Genomic DNA, 14290 nt, shown 5'->3' with positions numbered 1-14290 from the left:
GAAATGTAAAATTATTACAGAAAGGATCCATTCAAAACAGGGACTAGTATTCAAAAATATGAAATCCAAATAATCAACGGAATGAAAGAGCTACCGGATATCACTGAAGGGAAGACTCCTTATAAATAGGACTCATAATGCTGAACTGTGATGAAGACTTGATATCATGACCTGAACAAAACCCAACTAAGTTATTTTCATATACAGCCATACATAATGCTTTTAGTGACCAACCTAATGGGACTGGTCTCAAAATAATAGCCTAAAACTGAATCTGGCCGAACCTACTTATTTATGTAGTCACGTATGTGTTAGCAAACTTAATATTGTGAGTCAACTTTACATTTGGAAACATGACAACATTTCAAAATGTGAAATTTTATGACTGATGATAAAACCTATACAGTAACAGACTACATGCACTTACTTGCAAAGACATAGATCCTGATTCTTTGCTTTTGTTGAGGAAACTTGAGATGGACAAGTTCAGGTCAATGCTGCTGTTATCTGTTGTGGAACCTGTTCCGGAATCTGTGTCATTTTCCTTTTGACTTTGAGTTTCTGACTGCAGTGAGATTTTACCCAATGTGGGGGAAGATATTATACCATTTTCCTCTTGATTTTCAGGTTTTAATGGTGGTGTGATTTTATCCACGGCCTGGGCAGATTCCCCTTTCACAAGAGTCTCCTCAGAGTGGACGTTGATAGTAGGTACCACACTAGACAGGTCCGTCATAACAGAGAGCTTATCCGAGGGAGATGTTACATCTTCAGGAACAATGATGGTTGTTGGCTTATGTGCACCTCCACCTTCTGCTAGATCCTCAGCTTTAGGCACTTCGAGTCCGGTTTGCCCTGGGGAGATCTCTGTGCTGGCAGGCTCAACAGTTTTAGAAGGAATCTCCACTGATTTTGTATCTGTAGTAAGATCCTCAGTATGAGGTGTAGTGTTCCCAAACACTTGCACATCCTCATTAGGGCATACATTTTGCTGTATCTCAAGAACTGTGGTAGGATCATCCAATGTTTTTTTCTCAGGGAAAACTGTTGAGAGGGCAGCCTCACCGTCTGGTTTTATGAGCTCAGGCTCAGTCGCAGTACCGTTCTTTCCATCTCCAGGGGGCACCTCCTCTTCCCTGACCAGAGTCTCAGCTACCTGACAAGATTCAGCATGTGACGTACATTTGTCATCATTCTCTTTCATGAGAGCCGTTTCTTCCTCAGGGGTCTCATTTTCTTTCTTATTTTCAAGGGCTTCTACTGTTTTATCCACGGTATTCTGAATGTCTATTCTCTCTTCTGCTTTTTCTTCTTGAATTTCGGCTTTGCCTTCACAATTTTCTGTGTTTGGCAGATCTGCTGTTCTGTTTGGCAGACCTCCTGTTTGTCCCTCACTTTCTCCAGTTTCCTGGGAAATTACGTCAGCAGGTATAATGGGAATGACCTCAACGTGAAGAGGTATTGCCTGATTTTCAGATGGAGTTTTTAAATTGTCAAGGTTTTTAATTTCGGAATTGTTTTCCATTTTTTCATCGGCTTTTGTTTCCTCATGTATTATGGGTGCAACACACACATTCTCCTTCCCCTCTGGTTTTAAATTGGTATTCATATCCTCGTTTATCAAAGATGCAGTACTAATATCATTATGTTCGTGTGATTTTAAACTAGTTTCCATATCCTCAGTTATAACAGGTGTTATACACACATCTTTATTTTCTTCTGGTTTTGAATTTATGTTTTCATTTGTAATAGATTCAGAACATACATACTTATTTTCTTCAGGCTTTAAATCTGTTTTTGCATTGTCACTGATAGAATGTGCAGCATGCACAACGTTTTTTTCTTCTGGTCTATCAAAATGTTCTAACTGTGATCCCGGGTCTTTCTTTACCTGCACCTCTTTTTGTGGTACTTTCTCTTTATTTTCATCCACACTGTTCATTATCACCGAGCCATTCTGAATTACTACTGTGCCATTTATCTCACAGGGTTCATTCTTTTTCTCAACTTTAATCTTCTTTGGTTGACTAGCAGTCATGTCATCATCAGAAGGCAGGTTTCTAAATCGTTCCACTGCACCTTTGCCTTCAATTTTCTCTGTCACAGATTCAAGAGTTGAAGCATTTTGGGACAATTTATCTTCTTCAGAACTTGCAAGACTGAGATCTGAGGAAGCGCGCTTGTTTGCAGGAATTGGCTGCAGAAAAATATTGAAGAGGAACATGTTTTTAGAGACTAAATAAAGAACTAACATACAATTACATTTCACAGCTCACAAAAACAGAGACATATAACAATACCCACATTACAGAGAAAATGATAGGTTACTTCATTGATGAATGAATGCATAGTGTGCTTGTAGAGCACACTGCCACTCCAAAAGAAGCATCCTGGTGCTAAGCGGCAATAAGAATGACTTCATAACACAAAATTACGAGAAGGGGGTGTATATTAAAGAATCGGAGAAGCAAGGAGACAGCAAAGAGACGGATCTTAAGCGGTTTAAGATGTCTTCTGATACAATGAATCGCAAAATACCAGGAAGTTGCTTCCAGGCCTTTGAGCCCCGAAATGCAGACGATTAACCTCCTCGAGTTTTGTGTCTGAAAGTAGGGGGCATCAAAGGACTGGCATGTGAAGACCTCAGAGTCAGTTTAGTAATGTAGTGGGTAAATCTGGAAATTTGATATTTTGGCCCCAGTGCTCTAGAGGCTCTGAACGTGAATAAGAGAATTTTGAAAAGGACCCTTTTATGCAGTGGCAGCCAGTGTAGAGCTTTAAAGTGCTGCAAAGGCCGTAGATCGTCAAGGGAGTTTCAAAACAAGTCTAGAAGCAGCATGTTGTACCACTTGCAGCTTTTGAATAGTTTGCTTGGAGGAGTCTGCGTACAAACTATTACAATAGTCCAAACGGAACATTTTCAGAGCGAAGGCCACTGTCTTTTTTGCAGCTAGTGGGAGATACTAAAAAATGATTTTCAGTGATTTTAAAACACTTTCCCGCCACTGCAAAAGCTTGTGGGAGGAAAGACAGAAAGGCATCCACTTCTACTCCTAGGTTTTTTACAACCTCAGCCGTGGCAGGTGGAGGGGGTGTAGAATTGGACCACCATATAGCAGGGCCAAAGGAATTGGACTCACCAAGCAGCATGATCTTAGTTTTATCTGGGTTATATTTTAAGTGATTGGATTGCATGTATTTGTAGTGGAACAAAATGTCTCTAACTTGCTTGCCCGCATACAAGTTAATGCAAGAGTAGGGCAGTAAACGTATTAAAACTCAAGATTTCTTTCCTCTTGGAAGGAAACAACTAAAGTGTGAAAATCGAAGACTGCAGGAAGAATAGTTTAATTAGAAGTATTAGTCAGTGAATGAAAGAAAGTTAGATATACTAAGCTACTAGAGTACACTGTTAATGTGACAATGTTTTTAACAGTAACAGGTCAATGTAGTAAATAGGCAAACAATTTAAAATGCAGTAGCAAAATTACTTCTCTGCATGAAATACCTTCTTTAATGAATGCAAACAAAACATCTGCTTAAAAACAAACACATTTATTCCAATATATTCTTAAATTAGGAACTCATTTTATAATTAATGCATTTTTATTTTAGTGGGCATATATGTCAAAGACGATTCCCTGTTCCTGGTTTTTCCCTTCTTTACAAGTATGGACACTAATGAGGAAACAAAGGGCCTGATATAGGTCTTGGCAGACGGGTTACTCGGTGACCGATATCCTGTCTGCCGAAATATAAATCCCATAGGATATAATGGGAATTATACTTCGGTGGACAACATATCCGTCACCGTTGTGACAGAGCCACCCATCAGTCAAGATCTAAATCAGGCCCAAAGTTCTATTTGAAGTGAAAACAACATTTTACATGTTTTAGGCCGATTCACAAAAAAAGTAGTACACTGGGTCCCAAGTACAATTTTCTGCAATTGACAAATGATCCCAGTATTAAGCCTGGCAGAATGTGCCAGTCACAGTACTGTAGGTGTAACTATTGAGAAAGGCATTTGACAGCTGCGATATTCACAAGACATAAGTGTCACTCGTGCACAACTCTGCATTGGGTGAATTCAGCCCGATGTGCAAATGCACAACATTTTTTCTCCATAGGGAAACCATTTACAGGTTTGGAAGGATTCGAATTCGAGTATGTGAATGTCAAACTCACAAATGTGTGGGTGTCCTCAAACTTTCAAGGCAAACCACGCCTTAATCTACACACATCCATCTCATAGGAGTTACTACTGCATATTTCTTCTCAGTGAAATAAGCAGTACAGAAGCAATTTATGCCTGTCAGGAAACCCTTTTTGAATTCAAGGCAAGCGTATATGGTGCCATTTACGAATGTACACCTGGGTTTAAGGCCATAAATGTGTTTATGAATCTGGCGCTCAGTGTTTTGTCAGAGCTAAAAAATACAGTGCATCCTGTTCAACCAAAACTTAATTGCTTCACAAAATGACAGGCTTTTAGATAACTTAATATATATATATTTACAAACCAAAGAGTTTTCGGTATCGTCCTCTTCTTCCTCCTCTTTAGAATCCTCAACTTCCATCAAAACTTCTGCCTTGGCTTCTGCAATCAGCTCTCTCACCGGTTTATTTGAATGAACAGATGTAACAAATGGATGCTGTGTGTGTAAAAACACAAAAACGTGCACGTTATAAAAATCAACACATGTTCCAATTCCAGCCAGTGTTGACATTTCATCTGTGGAAGATTAGAATATTCTAGACTCTACAAAATAAGAATAAAAAAGGGTAAGGCGCAGCGATTTACATACACGTGTATTTAAATGCTCTCCCATTGGGTCATTAAGTGTATTTCAGATACAAAGAAATCCTAAAAAGATAGGAGACCTATTTATTCAAGTAGCATGTTGTTACAGGCCCTCGCCTCCGGTTTAGTGCGTTTAACAACAGGTATAGCCCTCTGCAGTGGGTTATGGTAAATTCATAATCAACGGAAGAGTAGAAACATTCAAGAGGAGTGGGTGTTATGTTTAAGGATGAAGACAGGAGCAAAGGAAGTCAGGAAGAGGGGTTGGATAAGGAAAAGATGGTGTTTTGGGATGAGTTAAGCAGAGGAAGAGAACAGTGGGGAGGAAAAGGGGAATAAGGAAAGAGGGTTAAGGGTGAATATACAATTTAAACAGTGAGAATGTACGTTTTTTTTGCAGAATTTAACAAGGTCTTCAAGACATCCAAGGTGTTTGGTAAAAACATTTAAAGATGGAGCAGCACCAGAGAAGGACTGCATTTAGACTGACTGTCACAATGAGGCTGGTTATCTGTAAATCTTTTCCCTATTTATTTAATGCATTCATGTTTTCCTAAAACGTAAAGTGACTCACCTGCTGAGTGGTAAGAGATCCAGCATTAAACTAAGCCTTTCTTTCTTCCTCAATAACCCCCTTTCATTTTCATACTTGGTGATAGTTATATCGGTCTTGCTTATTTGGATAGATAGAGATAGATGGATAGATAGGCAACAAAGGAAGCAGGAAAGTCTGGGTAGTTCCCAAGTTTAGGTGGAGAGCAGCTTCTTTATATGGAGCACTCTACATCACCACCGACACTGAATCTGCTCATCTCAAGACCTCAAGTGTCTGTTTTTCTGGCAGAGATTTTAGGCATAGGATTAGCACAGTGTCATGCCTTGCAGTAATATTAATTCTGAAGTCAATATTTTGCCGGGACAACATTGAAAACCTCAATGAGATTGTAGAACACCCTAAATTCTGTTTTTTCTTTTTTTTTCTTTTTATTGGAGTTCATGGTGCAATAAGGAAATACATAAGTACATAACCATAAGCAAAGTTTAAGAACATCTGATACATATATGAACAATTAAAAAACACAATATTTTATATGGGGGTAAAAAATTATATAAAGATCTGTCAATAAATATAGCAATACAGTACATTTCAAATTCTTATTCTATCGTCCATCCATTTCTTAACCGGGGCCCATAATCGTCTTCCCATTTCTCATTTTTTAACACCTTTAAATTCATAGAGGCCAGACTCAATATTGTAAATGGCCAAGAATCTGGACATCCACATCTGAAAAGACGGGGCTGTTACATCCTTCCAACCGGCCGAAATAATGATTCTAAGCACGGCGACCGACATAAAAACCAAAGCAGCCTCGTCATCTGTTAAAACCAATTTAGAATCTGAGCCAAATAACATTAGTGTTGGGGATAGATCGATCTTATGACCTAGCAGCCCCTCCCAGAATTTTGTTATTCCATCCAAGGCGGGGGTCAATCGTTCACAAGTAAAGAACATATGTAGTAGGTCAAATTCTCTCTTATTGCATCTCGGGCAGCAATCATCATTCCTAACACCCCAAGCAAATAATTTAGCCGGAGTATGGTACAGATTAAAGACTGTTTTAAAATGTTGTGCTCGTAAGTTGGACGCACGAAAAATCTTTTTATTCAAGCTTAATGCTAGGTCCAAATCTACATCCGGGTTTCCCAATTTAGTTGCCCAATCACTTTCTACTTTTCCTACATCGTCCTGTAATCTGGACACCAGCATGTTGTAAATATCTTTTATCTTCCTACACCTTCTTCTCATACCCTCAACCACAGGAAAGTCTGCGAGGGGTTTGAGCTTTGGTCTACAAGCCTGTAAGATACTGGAGATTTGCCCATATATAAGCCATTGATTTGAGGGGAGGCCATATCTCCTTTGCATGTCCTCAAACCCGCTTATCCTATCTCCTACCATTAGGTCTCCAATAGTCTTAACCCCTAAGTTCCTCCAGACTCGTAGGATCCTGTCATTGCTTAAGTGAGGAAAAAGGCTAGAATTAACCAAAGGGAGAGAAGGGTTGACTTTAGGGATATGAATTTTTTTTAGAATTGATTTCCATACTTGCCATGCACCTAGCAGGATCTTAAATCGTGCCTTTCTATAGAACCTATATTCCAGTTCCGTCAGCAGTAATCCCGTAGCTTTCTCCCCCATTAGTAGATTGAAGATGGGAGGGGGACCCTGGTTGTCTGTAATAGTCGCATCAGTGTCGCATTGAAACAGGATTGGCATCTGGGTTAGGAGACAGGTCCGGTGATACAATCTCAGGTTCGGAAGTGCCATCCCACCCCTTTCCCACGGAAGGGACATAAGGGTCGTTGAACGTCTAACCTTGCCGTATTGCCATATAAACTTGATAAAGACAGACTCTAATTGCTTCAGAATTTTCTCCTCAATATATAGGGGAATGGCTCTAAATAGATATAGCACCCTTGGAAACATCGCCATTTTTACAACATTTACTCTCCCAACCAGCGAAAGATGAAGGGCATCCATCCTTTTCAGTTCTAGCTCTATGGATTTAATAAGGGGAAGGTAATTCTCTTCCACTATCTTACCCGGCATCTATCTTAACCCCTAAATATAAAGCAGAATCAACATGCCTTGGGTCGGGTCTTGGTATGTTTCTAGAACAGATTATCTGGGTTTTGGATTCATTCAGAAGATATCCAGAACCTTGACCAAAAAGTTTAGCCATCTGTACCAGTTCTGGGAGTGCCTGCTGCGGGTCTGTTGTGACAACCGCCAAGTCATCAGCGTAGGCTAAGATCTTGTTTTCATAACTATTATAATTCACAGGAGATATTCTAGGGCACTCTAAAATCTTCTGAATGAACGGATCAATGTATAGAGCGAATAGTATGGGGGAGCAGGGACAACCCTGTCGTGTCCCTCTACTTATCTTAAACTTGTCTGATTTCTCTCCCATTACCGTAATTGTCGCTTCTGGGTCTATATACATAGCTTTAATAGCCCTAATAATATTTGGACCAAAACCCCTCCCGGCCAAAATGCTCCAGAGGAAGCTCCACTCCACCCGATCAAAAGCTTTTTCTGTGTCGAGCAGGATCATGGCCATCCCTCCCCCCACAGCTTCCTGGGCATCAAACAGAGTTATTGCTCTAGATGTGTGATCTGTCGTACCACGCCCAGGAACAAAACCATGTTGCCATGGAGAGACAAGATCGCCTATGATCCTGCCCAACCTCTTCGCCCAGATCCGTGAATATAACTTGGTATCGGCATTTATTTAGGATATAGGTTGATATGACCCCGGTTTCTCTGCTGGTTTGCCTTTCTTATGGAAGACTATAATGTTAGTTTCCTTCCATGAATCGGGGACCACCCCAGAATACAATATCCCATTAAAAAGATCTACTAAAAGAGGAGCGATCTCTTTTTCAATAGCTTTATAAACCTCCGAGGGGAGACCATCAGGACCAGATGCTTTCCCTGGCGCTAATTCTCGCAGGGCAGATAAGACTTCCTCAGACGTAATATCTTTATGGAGTGCTTTTCTTGTTGTATCATCCAAACACGGTCCTCTGTCAATACACCTATCCTCCTGATCATTATTGAAAGGGACTTTCTCATATAATTCCTGATAGTATTTTTTAAATATCGCTAGGATATCTTTTATCTCTGTGTATGTTATCCCTTCCTCTTCTATACATGGGATCGCATTCTTTGTTTTTTCCTGTCTAATCCGGAGTGCAAGTGCTCTACCAGCTTGCTCACCCGTTTCATACCTCTTTGCCCTCGAAGCTTGGTACTCCCCTATTGCTTTCTGTGTAACCTCCTTCTGCAGTGCCGCTTTTACTGCCAACAGAACTCTCTGACTAGCCTCAGTATTACTGCCAGTAGCGATATCCTTTATGTGTTGTTCTTCCACCTCAACTAGTTTGACCATTAGTCTCTCTACTTCGCTTCTATCTTCCTTTCTAAGCCTGGCAGCACAGCTAATTGATTCTCCTCTTTGAGCGGCTTTGAAAGCCTCCCAGACCCCATTTCGGGATGTACTATATCTATTTGCCGCAAAAAAATCGCCAGCCCATTTATTCAAATGATCCACGAATCTGCTATCTGCCAACAGCCTTCTTTCAAAGGTCCAGTTTGTTTTAGACCGTTCTAGCCCTCCCATATCGTAGTTCAGCAGCAAAGGGTTGTGATCTGAAATAACCCTTGGGAGTCTACTTATCTTAACTTTTTCCAAAGCAGAGACAAAAAAGTAGTCCAATCTTGAATATCTCTGGGCTGGATTTGAAAAGTAAGTATAACCTAGATTTGAAGGTTCTTTAGCTCTCCATAGGTCCTGAAGCCCATGAGAAGCTAACATAGATTGAACCGCTTTAAAGACTCTAGGTTTCCTTCCCTGATACGATGTACCCATCCCCCATTCAGATCAGATATTTAAATCTCCCGTAAACACTAGAGGAGAGGGCCAACTTGCAAGCTCTATTTCTAGGAAATCGTAAATTTCGGGATCGTCCTCATTAGAACCATACACCGTACAAACAGTTAGCCCCAACTCCATCTCTATAATCACCCATCTGCCATTACTATCTACTTTCACCTTTTTAGATTTCCCTAAGCTTTTTCTTCCTAGAATGGCAACCCCTCTGATTGTTGATGTTTGAGTTGTACAGGCTAATAGTTCAAATCCATTTATACAAAGCAAATTTCTCTTAGACCAAGGGAGGTGGGTATCTTTTAAGCAGAGAAGATCTATTCTGTTATGTTTAACTAGATATGCTAATTTCTGCCTTTTTCTCCAATCGTTTAATCCCCCCACATTCATTGTACATATATTAATGCGTGCCATCGCTGAGAGTGTTACAACCTGTATCAAAAATCCTTTCAAAGATCATTTCCCTTGCTTGCCTCCGTTGACCTTTACCTATTCTGCACCATTCCTTCCATTTTTTTTTGTTTTCTTCTCACCCACCCTTCACCCTCCCTTCCCTCTCCTCCCCTCCCCCCTCCCCTCTCACACCTCCTCCCCCCAACCAGTCCCTGAGGCATCCTGGGACCAAGGGGCCCCAGGTATGGACGATCGAGTGATCCGAGTATCACCGCCTGCTTGATCGCCTGAGAATTTTTATTTTCCCTTGGTTTTTTTTTTATTTTTATTTTTTATAGCCTTATAGCGTTTTAGATGGTTATCTTTAGTATTTCCCCTTCTATTTTTTTAGTTCAGTGAGTTCATGCAAATAAGCTTCAGCTAGGATCTCGCTTGTGAAGTTCTTTGTCTTTCCTTTATAGATTACTCTTAGGCGCGCTGGATTCAGCAAAAAAACGGTTGCTCCAATTTTCTCGAATGGGGCAAAAAGTTGTCTCAGCCTCCATCGGCGTTCAACCGTTGCGTGTGCAAAATCTGGACGGACAAAGAAGTTATTTCCTTGAAATTCCTTCCTGCTCGTTGGTCTAGCCAGGTCGTAAATTGCTTCTCTTAAAAGAAAGTTTCCGAAACAAACCAGAATGGCTCTTGGGTACTGTTTTTCTTTAATAGGGCTTTTGGGGAGTGTCAGAGGGAAGCGATGAGCACGTTGTACTTCTTGTTCCAATTCCCACTTTGATAGTTCGGGCATGGAGGACCTCAAAAGGTTTACAATATAGCCCTTGACATCCTTTCCTTCTGGCCCTTCTGCGATTCCCAAGAAGCAAAGGTTGTTTCTTCTTCCCCGATTTTCAAGGTCCTCCACCTTTATCATTAAGTCTTCGATAATAGCTGATTGAGATTTTGCTTTAACCTGGAGTTTGATGACATCTGCTTCCAGATTTTCGGTGCGGCTCTCCACCGAGGCCATCCTATCCACTATCTCCATACAGGTATTATCTACCTTCTGGATAGCACCTTGGAGTTGTTGAATCGCGTCATGATTCCTTTGACTATCTGTTTTAACATCCAAGTGAAAATCCTTTATGGTCTTCAGGACCTCGCTTAATGAAGGTTCTGGAGAGCCTCCTAATTTGTCGATATCATGGTGGTGTTGCTTTCTCTTACTTTTACTCGATTCAGCTGCCCCAATTTTGGGATTTTTAAGTTCTGTGTCTCCTGTCAGTATAGGAGTCGGACTTTTTTGGAGGGGTCTATATTTTCTCTTTGCTTGATCCTGGTTGCTCCCCTGGTCCGTTGTTTCATCATCTAGTGGTTTATATGGTTTTCTAAATTTGGATTTCTTCTTCTCCATTTTTTTTTTAGAGGCTAAGTCTTGACCTGGTTCGTTATTATTGATCTTTAACTCGGTTACTTCCAGATTAGCGGTTGGTGAATTTTCATCTTCGCTAGCCGCACGTGTGGCTTCAATATCACTTTCAGTTTCGCTAGTGATCGAGACTCCAGTTTCATAGATTTCGGAGTCAGATTCCTCTGACAAATCTTCGCCCACAGCTTCCGTTTCTTTACCCCCAGCTTGAATTTGTCCATTAGCATCCACATAGTCCCGTTCTTGATCGATCAGATCTGTAGCCATTTCCGCCTTTTCTTCACTAGTGCTAGTTGGATTTATTCCTTCACTAGAACTCTTATTGATCAATACATCTATTAATTTTCCATTATCATTGAGAGTGCCACAACTGTCATCTCCCTTGCCTCTTTCCTTCCGGGTTTCATTTTCTTTTGAGAGTGGCGTAAATATGTTAGATATCCTTGGCTGAAATTCATCGCGCAACCCTGTTAGTTTTGCTGCAGCCTTCAAATTTTTAATAGTTTGCACTCTTTTAGCCTTTTTAAGCAAAAGATCAATGTTCTCGTCGGCTTGTTCGTCGGATTTCTCTCCTTCGTTGCGTTCAGTTAGTTGCAGTTGTTTCTTCTGGTTCCCCCTTTCACCATCTCTCCCCTTCCCCTTCTCCTTCTCCTTCCCCTTCTCCTTCACGTCGCTTTTCGGGGCATTTTTGCTTTGAGTTTGAGTTTGACTTTTGCTTTTCTCCATGTTTTGATATTTTACCTTGCCAGCGGTCGTGCCCTCTATACCTTCCTCACCACTTTTGGCCTCTTTCACTTCTTGTGCTCTCAATCCTCTGGTTTCTGGTCTTCTAGTGGAGCCATTGTTTTTTAATTGTTGGCTAATCAGTTGTTTTCTGGTGTTTTCGTGTTCCGCTGTCGGCATGTTTTTTGTTGGTTTTACGGTTGTTTTGGTCGACTCATTTGGCTCGCTAGGTTCGTTTACCTCATCCTCTGAAAGCACCTTGCTTATAGGTTTACTTGAAATTGTTTCAGGCATTTTCTGTGCTGTCTGCACTATTTGTATAGAGTTTTCAGCAATTAGTGCAGTTGCCGCCATAGAAACTCCCACAAGACTCTTGAGTTTAAGGTTAGATTGTAGAGCCCTTTGTAATGCCTTTTGCAGCAGTCTGTGCTTGTTTTGATTGTTTTGCTTGTTTTGTTTTTGTTTACTCTTAGATACTGTAATGAAAGGTTTCCCCTTGCGCTTATACCCCCTCACAGATCTTCTTAGGATATCTATTAGGATGATTTGGATTGTGCAGAAATAACCAGTCGTGCTTTCTTTCAAAGGAAGACAAAAGTGCATCTCTCCACTGCGCCCTATGCAATAGAGCTCCACTTCTTTTTTTTTCCCCCCCAATAATTTGTTGACGCTCCCTAAGTGCTGAGAGCCGGAGGCGTAACTTTGTCTTTGATAATAATCAGCTGGCAGGGCTCTGATGACGTCTACAGTTTTCCCGTAGAACACACGGAGCAGAGCAAACAAACAGCGATCAGTGACGGCGGACGGTAGGCAGCTCAGCCTCACAGTGCAGAATAAGTTTATTTGGTTTCTTCTTTGAAACTTGTTCAGTCAACCCTAATATGCATATGCCAGCATTTTTTGTAGAACCGGAGGACCAGGGCCGGGCTATCGGGACATCAAAGGGGTAAGTGGAGGAGACATCCACACTTCGAAGCCTCGCTGTACGCTGCCACACACTGCCGCTCACTGCACACGCGATCAGTCGGCGTGCTCACCTCTCCATCCCGAGGTGCTAATCTTCAGCAACTCTTGAATAAGGAGGAGCTACATTGGAGTTTGAAAACACGAAGTCTACATGAAGGACTAAATAAGCTGGAGGACTGGACCTCATTGCTATGAAGTCCTTTTCAGTATGATCTGTTATGAACATTGGCCTACTGAATGTCTGTTCCATTAATTGAGAATTGAGAGCAAGATCGCCTCTTGCCTCCTTGATTGTATGTATGTTGGGTAATGGTAGAAATGTCTTTCTGCATACGTCAGACAAGTTCCTCTGTAATATAAGGAGTACATTGCACTTATAATTTATGCACCTTGTTTTAGCTTGTTGCACTTTAAAACCAGTCTGCTTCATAATTACACACAATATAGAAATTACCGGGTGACTAACTGGTTTATATAAATAATTGATCTTACTAACACAAATTATGCTTAGTAGTTCACTAAGAATCATTAACAATCTAAGCGTAGTAAACCATTCCAAAATGGCCGCTACAAATTCTTCCGACATACCGCTTGCCCGTTCCTAACATTAAGTGAGCATGCGCGGCTTTTCATTTCCCAGCGCGTTTTCAGTTGAATGCAGAACTGATCCCCATCGAGGACCCGCTACTTTTGAAGCCCGGGTGAGTTTTAGTTTGCCTTGCCGGCCGGCTCGCCAATTTAGATTACATCACAATTGGTGTATTCATGTGTAATTCCCTTGATTCCAGGGCAACGACCCCTTCTGGAAACCGAATCCCAATTGTGGACGTTTCCTGCATCGCTACCGGTAAGCACAATATGGGCAGCGTCTTAACAAATTGCTGACTCACGCTGCATGGCCGTGGATATTTATGTTTATCATTCGTTGCCTCCTTAGGATTATGTTCTAATTTTAACGGACTTCTACCGAGGACCGTGCTAATCGGTCAGGTGAAGAGATTGCAACTATAAGACTGTGAACTATTGGCTACTACTTGCTTATATGCTTACACACCTTCCCTCTGTCTACGCTTTCAGGTGTTGTTGCCGCTTATATTTTTCAACAGGCAACACTAAATTCGATAATCCAAGTTACCCTAAACTATTCGTGGGTTTTCAGCTTGACGGGCTTGGTAAGTGCCAGCCCATAATCATTACAAATCCAGTGCGTGAATACCAGATACTGTTAGAGCGTAATAAGACCCTAGTTCTCTTGCATGTGGGCTAGTCACTTTATAAGGGTTGTTGTTTCACCTTAAACACGGGTTTCATAGTGCCTCTTAGTTGATAGTCTCTTATTAGACAATGAGGTCATTTCAAAGTGCTCAGATTCTTGCCAATTTTTGCGACCAGGTTGTGAACCATGTCAGATGGGTTGCATGGGTTGGTGCTATTAGTCTCTTGCAATATAGTCAATGAAAAGCTGCTTTTATTAAGGTGTTTTGCATTAATGTAAATAATGCTGTGAGTAACTTACATGCCATTTTCTAACATCTTGTTCTATTT

General features: G+C 41.1%; 1 protein-coding gene across 2 annotated transcripts in view; it reads right to left on the bottom strand.

Moving 5' to 3' along the window:
* SLK (STE20 like kinase) overlaps nt 1–14290 on the bottom strand; it is a 357857-nt gene that overhangs the window by 179086 nt on the left and 164481 nt on the right. For both annotated transcript variants that reach the window (XM_078643720.1, XM_078643721.1), the window contains exons 8-9: nt 4524–4655; nt 428–2197 (exon numbers count right to left, since the gene is read on the bottom strand). In XM_078643720.1, coding sequence (XP_078499846.1) covers nt 428–2197; nt 4524–4655 — 1902 coding nt within the window. The remainder of the gene's footprint in view (nt 1–427; nt 2198–4523; nt 4656–14290) is intronic.

Source organism: Lissotriton helveticus, chromosome 5_1 (assembly GCF_964261635.1).
Source record: "Lissotriton helveticus chromosome 5_1, aLisHel1.1, whole genome shotgun sequence".
Taxonomy (NCBI): Eukaryota; Metazoa; Chordata; class Amphibia; order Caudata; family Salamandridae; genus Lissotriton; species Lissotriton helveticus.
The sequence above is the reverse complement of the archived record's forward strand: the minus strand, read 5'-3'. Positions and strand labels throughout refer to the sequence as shown.